General features: G+C 40.5%; 1 protein-coding gene across 1 annotated transcript; it reads right to left on the bottom strand.

Annotated features, from left to right (window-relative positions):
- Positions 1–2,688: 2,688 nt before the first annotated feature.
- On the bottom strand, positions 2,689–13,336 carry gclc (glutamate-cysteine ligase, catalytic subunit). The gene is made up of 16 exons (XM_041947205.1): positions 12,705–13,336; positions 11,555–11,667; positions 9,082–9,264; positions 8,501–8,614; positions 8,073–8,131; positions 7,374–7,510; positions 7,128–7,202; positions 6,739–6,855; positions 5,303–5,441; positions 5,057–5,169; positions 4,864–4,956; positions 4,666–4,770; positions 4,483–4,564; positions 4,281–4,390; positions 3,594–3,714; positions 2,689–3,504 (listed from the first exon to the last, which is right to left on the bottom strand). The coding sequence occupies exons 1-16, from the start codon at positions 12,852–12,854 to the stop codon at positions 3,323–3,325; spliced, it is 1,893 nt and encodes a 630-aa protein (XP_041803139.1). The 5' UTR covers positions 12,855–13,336; the 3' UTR covers positions 2,689–3,322.
- Positions 13,337–13,740: the final 404 nt, after the last annotated feature.

Below are 13,740 nucleotides of genomic sequence, written 5' to 3'. Positions count from 1 at the left end.
GTCATGGCACTCCTGATCCCTGATAAATGATGTAAGTAATGACCTTTAGTTTTCTCAAGATAACAAAAGAATTGATTTGTGATCTCAAGAACAGCATTAAAAAAGTTTGCATGTATGTCTGTTCTCAGCTTCCATAGTTCTGATATGTACAAGTTAATATCAGTATTGATTAAAGTCCAATGTTTAATTCCAATATGCATACTACCATACTATTTAGTATTTCAGAAAAACATTTAGTCCCAATACATAGTATGTCAAATGCAGTATGCCATAAATACCAGGATTCCCTACTGCATCTGGTCACATTTTTCTTTACGCAAGCCAGCATGCTTTTTTGGCTTGGTCACATCAGGTGAACAGCCAAGAGAATTTCAGGCTACAGACAGATGGATATATGAGCAAGAAGCTCAAAGTTCAAGGTGCAATGTCGACGCAGTAGCATGTCCCAATTGTATGCATACTGTATGTAACAGTAAGTCCTTGGTAAGGCCAGCTGCAGTTTGTACTATAAGTGACAAGATAAAGTGTTCAATTTGTAAGCCATCTGTGTACGTTACGTAAAAATGTTGCAAAACTGATGGCCGCTATGCTTTCTCCATTGGAAAACACATTCAAAAAGCAACAACTTCTCTCTTGAAATAGAGGAAATAGAGTTGCTGTTAGATATGTTAGATAGCTCCATTCATCAGATATTAAAAGACTACTTCGCTGATTTAGCATTGCACTCCTGCATCACATTGGAGTCATGGTGGTCAAGTATCTCGTCCATGTTATTCTCGGCTCATTCTTCTTCCTTGTCAAACCCTGACGCCTACATTACCCACAATGCAAATCAACAGCTTGGTTGGAGATTCAGGTGTGGTATGTTACTAGCAATTAGTGTAGCCTTGAGCTGCCAGCATCAAGCAGAGATGAGGAGTGGGCTGCAGAGGTCTGGTAAGATAATTCCTTTCAAACTCTGCATCTCCACATTTTTTAAATTTGGTAACTGATGCTGCCTCGAATTACATCGCTTGAGACAGTTGATCAGTCTTTGTGCAGTTTCCTCTGCAGCTGCAAAAGGCTTTATACAGCATTTTCACAGATGCAGCAGCACTCTCCTGTAAAATCCCCTTTTACGATTTACTGAACCTGCTCGCCGCTAGTTAAGGTCATGTACACACTGCATGCTCTGATCACAGAGAGCTCATTACAATGACCTCTTTCACAATAGACATTTTGACGTGTTAGGAAAAGCACAGGTGCACATAACAAAATAACTGAATAAATGCATTTATCTGCTTCAGTTTCAGAGTCCTAATACAGTGCATGCTGGCTCACTGTCATGGCTTACTGGGACACTTGGAACAGAACAGAGCCATTAATGATATTAGCAACACCTGTTCTTTTTATTACAAGTCAAAACGTCTGCCGTTGAAAAAGGCCTGTTTCTCCTCTGGATTAGTGGGGACAGATGGCCGCACTAAAATTCACCTGCTACATATTTACAGCTTGAAAAAATGTTTTCACATAAAGTGTCTATCAGTTCTCTATTATCTTGTCAACCTCTCTCAGGTGCTCATTTGGAAACTTTACAGTGAACTATTTCATGCTCATTCTGGTGTTCTCATGTCATTATATTCTCTCAATATACTGTACTTAATCGTGAAAGCCAGGGTCTCTTGTCCCATGTCTCTCCACAGGGTGGGCCTGCACCAACCATAATCATTATCTAGTCCAGGAGGTCAAAGTGAGGCACTGCTCTTATTTGTGGCTGCAGCTCAGCATTAAATAAAGCTGTGATCCAATACCACCATCTTGTGGATGACAATGTTCAGGTACTGGCTGTTGGACACTTAGAGTATTATTTTTTACTATTCATTTTTTGTGAAAAATTTTGTTTAATTTTATCAATCTAATAATCATAATCCCCAGAGGTTGGATTGTAATGACCTTGATCCCTCTTCATCTAGTCCCATCATGGGGTCAAAATTTAATTTGTCAAATCCTTTGGTTTATGACCAGATTCCTGCAAAACCAACGACATTCCCTTCAGCCTCATTTAGTGTTTAGTGCTAACTAGCAAATGTTAGCATGCTTATACACTAAATCAATGTAGTGAGCATGGTATACAGTATATTTATCAGCATGTTAGCACGCCCAGGTTAGCATTTAGCTCAAACCGCCGGTATGGTCGCGGTCTGTTATTCTTTATTACAGAGCCTATTTTAAAAGATGCTGTGGGTGATTTAACCGGTTCATTGATGAGTTCACTCATAGAAGCAGAGCTATATTTTAGATAATGGAAGGGGAGCCCAGTTCAGTGGTGCTCTGTCACACTGATCTCTCTGGGGGAGGGAAGGCAGTCTCCAAAGGCACCTAAATATTTCAACATCAGTTTTTCGTATGTACGTAAAGAAATGGTTTATATGTAATAGTTCATGTTTTCAGTTTAGTGAAAGAACATGAGTAAATTCTTCTGGAGAACAGTCATTCTGTGAGACTACCAACTGCATTCACATAATGTAAAAGTGCTGACTGCAGACATTCCTGTAGGCATGTCAATCAAAATTATATATGGCCAGTTGGAAGGATTTCAAGACATGTTTATGAAGGCTGATCAAGATAAAGCTTGATGACGCTGATCTCTCATATTTGAGAAAATTAAATCCATCCCCTGAGGCTCATTTAAATGAAAAGCATCTGAGGTCGTCGTAATAAAACTGACAACGTACTGTTGCACAGATTTATTTTGAAGCATCACATTGCAAACAATTGTTTACCGTTTCCAACTGAATGCAACACTACTTTCAAGGTCCCACTACATTGTCAGCAGAGCAAAGCAAACATTTCTCTTAAAATGCGAATAAAAAGAAATAGAAGATCTCTACTTAACACAAAGAAAGCCCATATCCAGCAAAAAACAAAACAAAAAAACAAAACAAAAACAACCCCCCCCCAAAAAAAACCCATGATGTTAATGCTTTAAAGAGTGGCAGTACAGTATTTACAGAACACAAGATTAAAAGCAGACTACTGTACAACTCTTTGCTACATTTACATTCTCACACAGATAGGCTTAATTTCCAGAGAAAAATAAATACACATCTGATTTCTATTACACAACCTTTGCATGTCTTAACCCTATTAAAATAATTTTGTAATCATAAAAATCTGATACAGTATATATATATACATACATTTGATGCAGGTGTGTTTCTCGCAACACACACATGCTGTTTTGCAATCTTTTAAAATTGGACCGCTTTCATTCTGAGCCACACATTTGGTCTTCCTTTACATGCGAGTTTGTATACAGACGATGCATCCCTACAAGCCTCCCTCATTTGAACCTGTTGACTGGGTTTCCAATGAGCTCCGGGCACTGCTCTTCGCCTTTTGCAATCCTGTCGCACTTTCTGAACAGGTCGTAGTTGATCTTGTCAGTGATGATGCTGTCCTGCTTGTACTGTGGGTGCTTTGCAACAAATTCCCTCATCCACTTGGCCATGGTCATCAGCTCGCCTGTTTCGGATCAGCAACATTAAAGAGTTAGCTGCATTAAGAGAACGTGTGCTTTTTGCTCATGGGAACATAAACTGATGCAAATTTACCTGAGGCGCGTTTCTTGATGAGCTTCAGATAATTCAAAATGGTGCACCTGGTGTCCACATCAACTTCCATGTTTTCCAGATAGCAGTTAAGGATCGGGATAAGCCCTTGGAACACTCCCTCCTGGAGATAAAAAGAAGCAAACAGCCGTAACTGTTAGATGGCTTGAAGCAAAACTACCTAAGAGTGCTAGCAGCACCCTGAGGCAAAGCACACCAGCATGGCAACATTCTCACGATGAAAATGCCAAGAAGCTGATCTTAGGAGGTGCAGTACTTACCATGTTCAGCCTCTTAGTTTAGTGTGTTAGCATGCTAACATTTCCTAATCAGCACTAAAAACAAAGCTGGCCAAGGCTACATGAAAAGGCAGAACTACATGACAAGTCAGGCGGGCACAAAGTTATTACAGTTAATCCCAAGGGGAGCGTGAATGTCTGGACCATATTTCACGGTAATCCATCCCATAGATGTCACCACATTTCACTCAAAAACCAAAAAACAACCTCATGGTGGCGCTAGAGAAAAAGTCAAATGATCTTAGCCAGTAGGATTCGTCCACTGGGGAACATGAAAGTCTGTACAAAGTCTCAAGGCAAACAACCCAATAGGTCGACATTCCCAGCCATTAGGCCACACTGCTAGTGTGGCTGAAGATTCAAAAGCCATCCAGTGTAAGACAATAATCACCTTTCCATTGATGATGGTGTCAATGCTCATCAGCGTGTACTCCTCATTACCACCATCAGTCTCTAAACCGTTCTGAGCAGAAGCAGTGCCATCGAGGACCGGGTTGCAGCCTATCGGTGGACAAAACAGATGCATCAGCTACTCCTCTCTGAGGCATTCGCCATAATTATCAACGGTAAGTTGCATTTTTTGTTTTACCCACCTTTGAAGATGTCCTTTCGGAAGTAAAACATGCCCTCCTGGACAGCGTTTCTCTTCTGTGCAGCTTTCATGTTTTCATCAACCTAATAAGTGTATCAAAGCACTGTGTAAAACAAATGTCCTACGTCACTGAGTAAATGCCTCAACATTTTATAAAGGACGAGAACTGTGTTGCTGTTTTTACCTTTGACAAAGGGATCAGAAAGTCCAGTTTATAGGACAAGATGACTCTGGTGAGCAGGACGACGAAGACCACGTATGCAGCGTTTTCAAAGTCGGTTAGCTGCACCTGAAAAATAAAAAGATTTCTTTTTGTATTTGACAGGCCGTGTTATTGACACAGATTACAACTAAAATGAGTGATGGTGCAGTCAGTCATTACCTCCATGGGGCGGAACTCAACTCTCCAACCGATATCAGAGTTTGGAGGTGGAGGTTTGAACCTCATCGTCTGCCAGTTGGTCGACTGCAGGTTCTGCAAGAAGACGAGTGTGAATAAATACAAGGCCTCATCGTGTTTGTACGCATGGATGGCTCTCTTCTACGAAAAGCTTCGGGGATATAGACGACCTCACCTCAAAGTGATCAGACTCGTTTTCATCATCCAAGTGAATTTTCTCCTCAAACACGGAGAGTGGATCTCTGATGAAGAGGTGAGCTATGTGCTGGGCCAGCAGCCTGTCAATTCCTACACACGGAAAGCAGATTATTCTTTACTTCACAAGCATCCGTTAATGGAATTTGATGAATATTTGTCATTTATCTCACATATTTCTTCTAAACTTGTATTTTAGACATTTCTCCGTTTTGCAGACGAATACCTGCATCCAGCAGCTGCTTGTTGATCTCCTCGTCTATTGTCAAATCAATGTCGTTGTACTTCTCACTGCAGCTGGACAGGTAGCTGTCAATTGAGTCATATCTTGACTTGAAGATCCTGTATTTGTTGTTCTTCAGTGGCTGCAAAGGACGAGATTTCATACATTATGCTCAAACTAAAAATTTAAAGCATAAAAAATTTTATGGTGCTTGAGAGAAATGTTAACCCTCTGAACTCCAAGCAGTTTCTGGGTTGTTTTCTAACTCTGGGCTCATTTTCACTGACAAATGTAACTCATTAACCTCTATGAAAACAGCACAGTCATGGCTACAAGTAGGGATAACTCAAAAATATCTTTTGTGCAGTGCAATAGTAATCCTAAGAATTGTAACAAGAAAAAAAAGTTGAATTTCTCTGATAATATATTCAACATTTAAATGGAAAAGTGCAATCGATATGTACATTTTTCCAAGCGTCCACAAGTGGTACCATCACTGGAAGAAGTGTGGGTCTCCACATGCTATACATACAATACAGTTTTTAAAACTTGCCATTTTCAACTTCTCTTTTCTGCTCAGTTCAGCCAATTTTACAGAATTTTTGGTCACATGACAAGTCATTCAAGGTTTCCCAGTTGTGCTGAGGAGTGCAAAATGTAATGTTTTTTTACAGGCTCTGGTTTGTGCAAACTGTTTATTTGGCGAAAGTTGAAATGAGACATGCAGAAGAGTGATTTTGATGAGATATCACAATTTCAAGCTTAAATTTGGTTATTTTTGCAGACAGAAGTGTTTGTAGTATAAAGTTTGTTCAAGGACCATCTAATAAATGAATAATATAAATAATTTTTATTTTTACAGTTTACATCAGAAATGATGTTTTTGGGTGATTTTTTTTTTTTAAGGAAAATATGTCTTTTGCCAAAGTGCGGGTTGTGGGGTTCAGAAGAACCAGATAAAATTAGATTGTATGCTTCTGGCCTATAGTGATATTGATCTTAGACATAGCATAATAAAAACATAATAAAAAGCTCAAGTAACTTTCAGTGCAACAGCTGCATTTCCTACATTGGGAAAAATAAGAATGTAGAAATGTAAAAAGTGGCTGACATTACTCAGAGACTAGATGACTCGACAGCGTCAACACACGCATACAAATCATGTGTCAATAATGAAAACGCTTTTGTTTTTTTTTGTTTTTTTTTTAAACCCAAAACATCCAGTTATTTGTTGTTGAAAGGAGATTCAGGTCTTGGGGTTTACTTTTGTTAGAAAACCAATTTTGGTCCACAAATCACACTCACTCACTCACTTGACGTGGTAGAAATAATAAAATGAGAGGTCAATCTAAACAAAGCACATTCTCAAAAATGACATGTTCTTTTGACTCAACCCTGTTTTTTTTGCACCCTAATGTTTTTCAGCTCTGCCTGCTCACCTTGAGCCCGCGTTCCTCCTGTGTTCGGTCATCCACTGAGGCAGAAATAACTCCCCAGCGACAATCATTATCTGACACAAAGCCTCTGTAGAAGGGTGAGGCTGCACTCAACGCCATCTGTAAAGAGCCAAAACAGGTTCAGTGGTGTTTCATGAACACCACACAAGCTTGTACCTCTGAAGAACAGAAAAACATTGGCACAGTTTCTTTTAGTTCAGTCTGTTAAACCTTTACACAATCACCATCTTGCACATTACTGCACAAAACAGCATCATTACTTTCAAAAATATTTGACTCAATGAAAAGATAATTAGTTACATAATGGTGCAGCAAGTCTGGTAATTACCATAAAACATGACAGGGAGCACATATTTCACTTATCTACTCACCACTATAGGGCAGAATGTTGCTAGTTGGTCATAAAGGTATCTTGCCTCATCAATGCTACAAGCTTGGAATGTCACCTGCAAACACATGATAAAAAAGGCTGAAGTTCATTTATAAATCACTTATTGGGATTGTAAAGTTGCAATTAAACAAAACTAAAAATAGTCCTGGTGACACCACCTTCATCATATTATTGTTAATATAAAATGGTTGTTCAATGAGGACAGATCAGTCACACTGCTCAGTACCTGCAGACAGCAGTTGCCCATGCCAAAGCCCATGGCGTCCATGTAGATATGATCAGGCAGAGCCGCCCTCGCTGCTTCACCATCATCCTCAGGAAACTCCTCCACAAATGGAGATGGAGTGCACTTGTCTTTGAAGACTGAAAAGGAATATAGTCAAATCTATTTATTTACTCCATGCAGTCTGGGAAGCAGATGAAATCCACAAAACCTTTAAAGTCTGACTGAAATCACATTCTGTCATCCCTTTTGGTAGTCACAAAGATCTGTGAGGGGATGTGTCCCTGCATGCAACGAGAGACAACGTAGACCAACGTTTACATTGGAACTTAAAGGTATGTTCGTGCCTTTAGGGCCATATTAGTATCTGACTGGACTGAACTGACATTTTCAGGTAGTTAAAATGCTGTTTAACATGCTGCAGCTGAACAGCTAATTAGCCTTCCAGCCGGATGTTTGCAGTATACTTTCCCCCGTGAATGTTTGCCTGGCGTTCTTGTTCAACAAGTTAAGGTGCAGAACGAGACGTGTTCATGTTTGTAGGATAGATAGGAAAGCTGCTGTGGGTTGTTCAGAGGCTGAGGCTCTTGTGTCGCTGCTGTCTGATTCACTCAGGCCTCCAGTCTATGATAGAACGCTCATGCTTTTTTTGTAACTGACAAACAAATAAATACATAAAATACACAATTCAGTTGGACTTACTCGGTACATTAATCACGACTTTCTCTCCTCTTCTGTGACGTATGTTTCTGGTAAGGGTGCTGAAATGGCAAATTGACACACCCACAAAAACACACTTCATTACAGAAAAACAAATACAAGCAATGAAAAGAAAACACGCATGTATTGTCAAAAACCAACCGCCTCCTACAGTAAAAACCAAAACCATCACAACTGCACACCGACCACTGATGCTGGATTTTTGGGGCTGATTCCAACAATTTGGTGGTTTTAAAAATCTGAGAGCAACATAAAGTATTTCAGTTTTTTAATGCCTCACTGAAATGGTTGTCTAATGAAAATCATATCAATTAGGCAAGCGCGCACACACACACACACACACACACACACACACACACACACACACACACACACACACACTGACATGAAGTTATAACCAGGAAGTGTACCTGAATCTCGGGTGTCTGTTGATGGCTTCGTCCGGAAAAAACAGTGACTTGGACACTCCCTTTTCAACAGGGGTTGGCCGGTGCTCTGGTTTGGTGAAACCTGGGCAACCTAACCTAAACAAAGGATCAAAACATACACACCTGTTATAGGGCTGCATAAAAATTATTGTTAAAAACTATCATCTGCCATTTGTTTTCTCAGTTAACAATGTCAGAAAACTGTGAAAACTGTAAATAATAATTTTCGAAAATCTAAAGTGACATTTAAATGTGTTGTTTTGTCTGACCAGCAGTCCAAAACTCAAAGATTTTGAGTTCAGTTTGATTATAAAAGAGAAAGGCATCAAATCCTCACAGCAGACAGGCTAAAATCTGCATTCTGCAACGATTAATGCATGTAAAAAACTCTTCCCAAACACTGCTTCAAAGTTAAAGCACCTTATGGTCAATATTGTAAACTTATAGAATCCATCAAATTGATGGAGTGAAACATCCTGCATACCAAATATCAAACAATGTCTTATCCCTACTGACAGCTATTACAGAGGGTTAAAACACTTGCTCAGTGTAAACCAAAGTACATTGGAAATGAGGTGATGGTGCAGAGGGTTTCGTTCGGGTTCAGGACAGATGAGGCCTCTCGTCGTCTCTTCCCCATGTTGCCCTCCACAGTGTTGAACTCCGACATGGTCCCGCCGTACGGCTGCCCTGGAGTTCCTTCAATCATGTAGCTGCCATACTCTGGTCTCCAAAGCGTGGGGTGACTGCAAGCATTAAAAAAAGTGTTGTGAAAACAATTCTGCTTTAATAGGCCAGCAAGGAAGAAAACGCCCTGCTCTCAATATCACAATGACCTTCCTGATTAAATAAAATGACCACTCTCCCCTTTATCATATGTCAGCCATTATCTTCGCAGGGCAAGCGAACGCGACGTATTTGTGCTCCAGAGCGTGCTCTTTGCTGTGTGCGACAGAGGGGCAGTAATGAGGAATGCATCGGCTCTACTATTCCCACTGCCACTGGTATTTCCCCTGGGTGAAGTTGGCTCCATAGATTTAGACCGACGTCATGGACAGGGGGCAGGCATACCATAAGCTCATGAGCCTGTACAAACACATTTACACCACCTGCAGAGAATTCCTCTGTCCAAAGAAATGTTACTGCAGTTTAGACATGCAAACGGCATTCCCAGGAGAAACTCTGATTGTTATCACTGACAGATGTCCTGAGGCAAAATACCCTCACCTCACATCCACATTTTGGGGGTTTTATGGATTTATATCTAGAGCACTTTTGTAAAAAGGTTCAACTTTCTATAGAAAAATAAAAAATTACCATCTCAACAACTGATGGAGATGGAACCATTTTAACAACTGATTCACGTTCTCAGAGTCTGTCTTATTTTAGACTTCATTAAAATTACTTAAATCCAAAAGAAATCCAAACTCAAAATTGAAATTATCAGAACATTTAAGAGCAGTAATACCTTACTTTGATGTGTTTACGCCTTTCAAACTAAACTCAGACACTTTCATCTGTGTAATGTTTCTTGATCAGAGAGGATTTCAAAATGCTTACAACTGCCTATATAGAAATACAATGTGTCAAAGTAACAGTGTGACATTTTAAGAACTTTATACACACAAAGTCCAAATATTTTGGCATCTGAGGCGGAATGCTGCCCATCACATACATAACATCTTTCAATGAAGCCGATGGCAGTGTCATGATATGGGGCGTCTCCACAGTGGTAACACAGTAACACACTACCTTTGTTCGGGAGGACACAGCAACTTTAGTACAGAAATTCAAACATTTCTGTTAATGGCACTTCTGAGATTTGGAAAAAACTGATGTTCAAGTAAAACGTTTTGGTAAAGATTTGTTTAAGTGCCTCTGGGTTGTGTTTAAAGCGATCAGAAGTGTTAGTGCTTTGTGTGTGTGACTTTGAAAAAGCGAATGATCTCTTTGCACATGAGCATTTTAGCACCGTATCAGAAATAACCTCAATCCAGACTAGCATGATAAAATGCAAAATTGAACTGTAAACAACAAGGTCAGCAACGCCTTTTCCATATTGAATTAACTTCTGGTTGTCAAGGCTCACAGATATATACAAGCCGATGTTTCATGTATTCCAGACAAGTAGTTGGAGTTAGCCACTACAATAAAGAGCCAAAAGTAACCGAAGAGATGAGCTAAGTGCTCCACCACAACCAGAGAAGAGCAGAAAAATCACACGATAGATATCGCTTTTGCAGCAGCTGAAGAATGTTAGCTTCACGTGTACATTTTACAAAAACAACCCTTAACTGAGCAGCTACAGCAAGTGTCGTCCATGTAAAAATCATGTTTAGTTTCTAGTATCAGGGAGATGTCAATCAAACAGGTCTTACATTTGTGGCATAATTTTCAGTGTATGGTTTTCTGGTCCCTGTCAGATTTTTCTTTCCTAAACCTTGTTCATGTGACAGAAGTAGCTTCTCTTGGCTGGTCAGGGTCCTTGGTTCTCTTGTTCTGAATGACTCTGTTTTTTGTCACATTCACTGTCCTCCATGTTTGTTTGAGTTGCCTTTATGCAAATTTCCTGCACGCATTCCGTGCAAGGGAACACAAAGTGTCATCCAAATGAAAACATTGCTGTAGAGAGTGTCCATTATTCACTATGACATGATCATATCACTATGAGCCACAACAAACCATGCAAGCAATAACAGCACTCCCATGACTGTTGATATTTGAGGTGTGCCACTTCCTTGAAAGCCATTCAGACTGATAGATTAAGTGTTTCTACTTCAATGGTGCCACGATATATTACTCTTTTTTTTTTTACTCTCAGAAAGAAAACTTTGACTTGAACCATGCAGGTCTTTACAAAATAAATGTGTATTTCTGGGGAGGAAGGAAACAATGTTAAAGCCAAAAAGAAATAAATAAATTATTGACTTAAATTATGGACTTCCTCCTGTAAAACTCCACTGTATAAAGCATCTATTTAAATAGGTCACATTTTAACGTGAGTGTTCAGACATGTTCTGTGGAGAGCTCACTTACTTGGGGTTTATCTTTTCACCCTGATCTTGGAGAGTTTCCAGAACATCTCCACCATTCAGGACAAGTCGAACCTTTTCATCCTTGTCATCCAATTCCACCAACATGTACTCAACCTAACAGAATTAAAAACAAACAGAGCACATTATCAATCGAAAGTCAACACATTGCATTACAACCACTGCTCTGCCTGCCGCCTGCCCGCCTGCCCCCCCCCCCCCCATTCAATGCACCGTTCCTACTTCTAAACCTGGTTTTCGATACTACAGCAAAAAGCAGACGTTTTCAAGATCAGACTGGGACACCATCACATCAACTCCAATTCATCAGTTATGTTTCCTTGACTTTGACTCTGCTACCCTGTAATCCCCTGTCTGAAAGAGGGATTATTCTATAACAACAGCATTCCACATTGTTCGAAATGAAAACACTTTGTTCAAGCTGTAGAACACTGAAGTTTTGTGGACCGGTGGCGGGCAAAAACTAGAAACATAAACTGATGTAAAGCTCTGAATGGAAGCAAACAGGCAACAGCCAAGCCCACATATCTTAACCTATTGTGCTGCAGGATAAATGGTAAAGTTTACAGGGAGTGTCTAGTAGTAGTAGTACTGCCTGGATTATTAGCATTATCAGACAGCTGCTAGGAAACAAAATGATTGGTAGTACTCAATTACTGAATAACCACTAGTAACCACGTTTGATAATTCTCAAAAGCACAAACTTTCTACTAAGTCACATTCTTGGAAAAATCTTTAGATTTGGTACTGACACTTGCTGTTATCCAAGTAGCTCCAAAGGTTTCACCAAACAGAACTGTTGTTAACACTGTTTTTATGTTTGCTGTTTTCACTTGCAACCAGGGTTGACTATAACCTTGTCAATCAATTTACTTATGGTCATTATGAACTGTTATATACTGGGGAAAAGCATGCAAATATTACACAATATATAAAAATGCAGATTTACTTGAGTCAAATGTTTGTTTGTTTTTTCCCCCCTGCAGTGAGAGTACAAATAGTAAAAAAAAAAAAGGGGGGGCTGTATTTCATCATGCACAACCATCATGTCAGACAGCTCAAAGGCTTTAGAAAGCAGAAGCATAGGGTTTCCCACATGTGGATTTTTCTGAAGTGAAAACCTCGTTTCTTACCTCATCGCCCCATTTCAACACATCTTTCTGGCGGTCCTTCACCTTGTTGTAGATGTTCAGGAACTGAATGATGCCGTGCTTTCTGATGTGGTCGGCATATTTCTTGGTTTCCTCCCAGTTCAGTGGAGACCCCTGTGACAGTAGACCCATCGTACAGACAGGCTGGATGTGTGAACTAACGGCTGGTGTCTTGCTGGCTGCTTATGTGAACTTGCACACCGAGCGTTAGCGAGCTAGCTAGTTTGTCCAACTCGCACGGAGCTAGCATGAAGTCTCGGTCCGAACAAACGGCGGAACCTGGATCCTTAAGGTGCTGTCAGATAGTTCACAGGCCGAATGCGGAGTCTTTAGGTGCTCTTAAGCGGTGTGCCCTGTCGGTAACCTTATCTGGGCATCCAGAAGAAGCAGGCCCCTGCTCATCACTTGCTAATGTCTGGTTAGCTCGGTAAAGCACACCCGAGGGCTTATCTGGCTGTACCCCCGAAAAGCCCCACGAGTTAGTCAGTGTCCGCAAGCCTCGGCTCGGTGACAGATCACGGACTGAGCCTGTTGACGTGCCGCTCTGTGATGGAATGAAAGTGAGGTGAACTGGTAGGTAAGTCGCTGCTGCCAGACTAGTCTGCTTCTCAGACTTGGGCTGTGTTGCACATATGAACGCCCTCCTGGCTTTACACACGTGACGCCGTCAGGCGGAGCGGAGTGCGTAGTGGCGTCACTATGACTCAGCATCTTCACTTCTCGGCTCCTCCCTCTGTACTGTCGATCAGAGCAGGAAGCGATGCTACATTCAAGTGCTCTCGGAATTAGAAACTTAATTTTAAAAGAGGGCGAAATCACCGGAAATGTGAAAAAATCTGTGATGAACCATACCATCTTACCCTTTTAGTTTTAATTCTTGGTAAAACCTGATGTCCTCAGATATCTTATTTTGTCTGTTATTAACAGTCCAACACCCACTAACTCAGTTTACCTCGATATACAGCAGGTACAAGCACCAAATAATCACATATCCGTAGAAAAAGGAGATCTAGGGGCT

Source organism: Chelmon rostratus, chromosome 11, assembly GCF_017976325.1.
Source record: "Chelmon rostratus isolate fCheRos1 chromosome 11, fCheRos1.pri, whole genome shotgun sequence".
Classification (NCBI taxonomy): Eukaryota; Metazoa; Chordata; class Actinopteri; order Chaetodontiformes; family Chaetodontidae; genus Chelmon; species Chelmon rostratus.
Note: the sequence above shows the minus strand (reverse complement) of the source record. Positions and strands in the feature narration are given on the sequence as shown.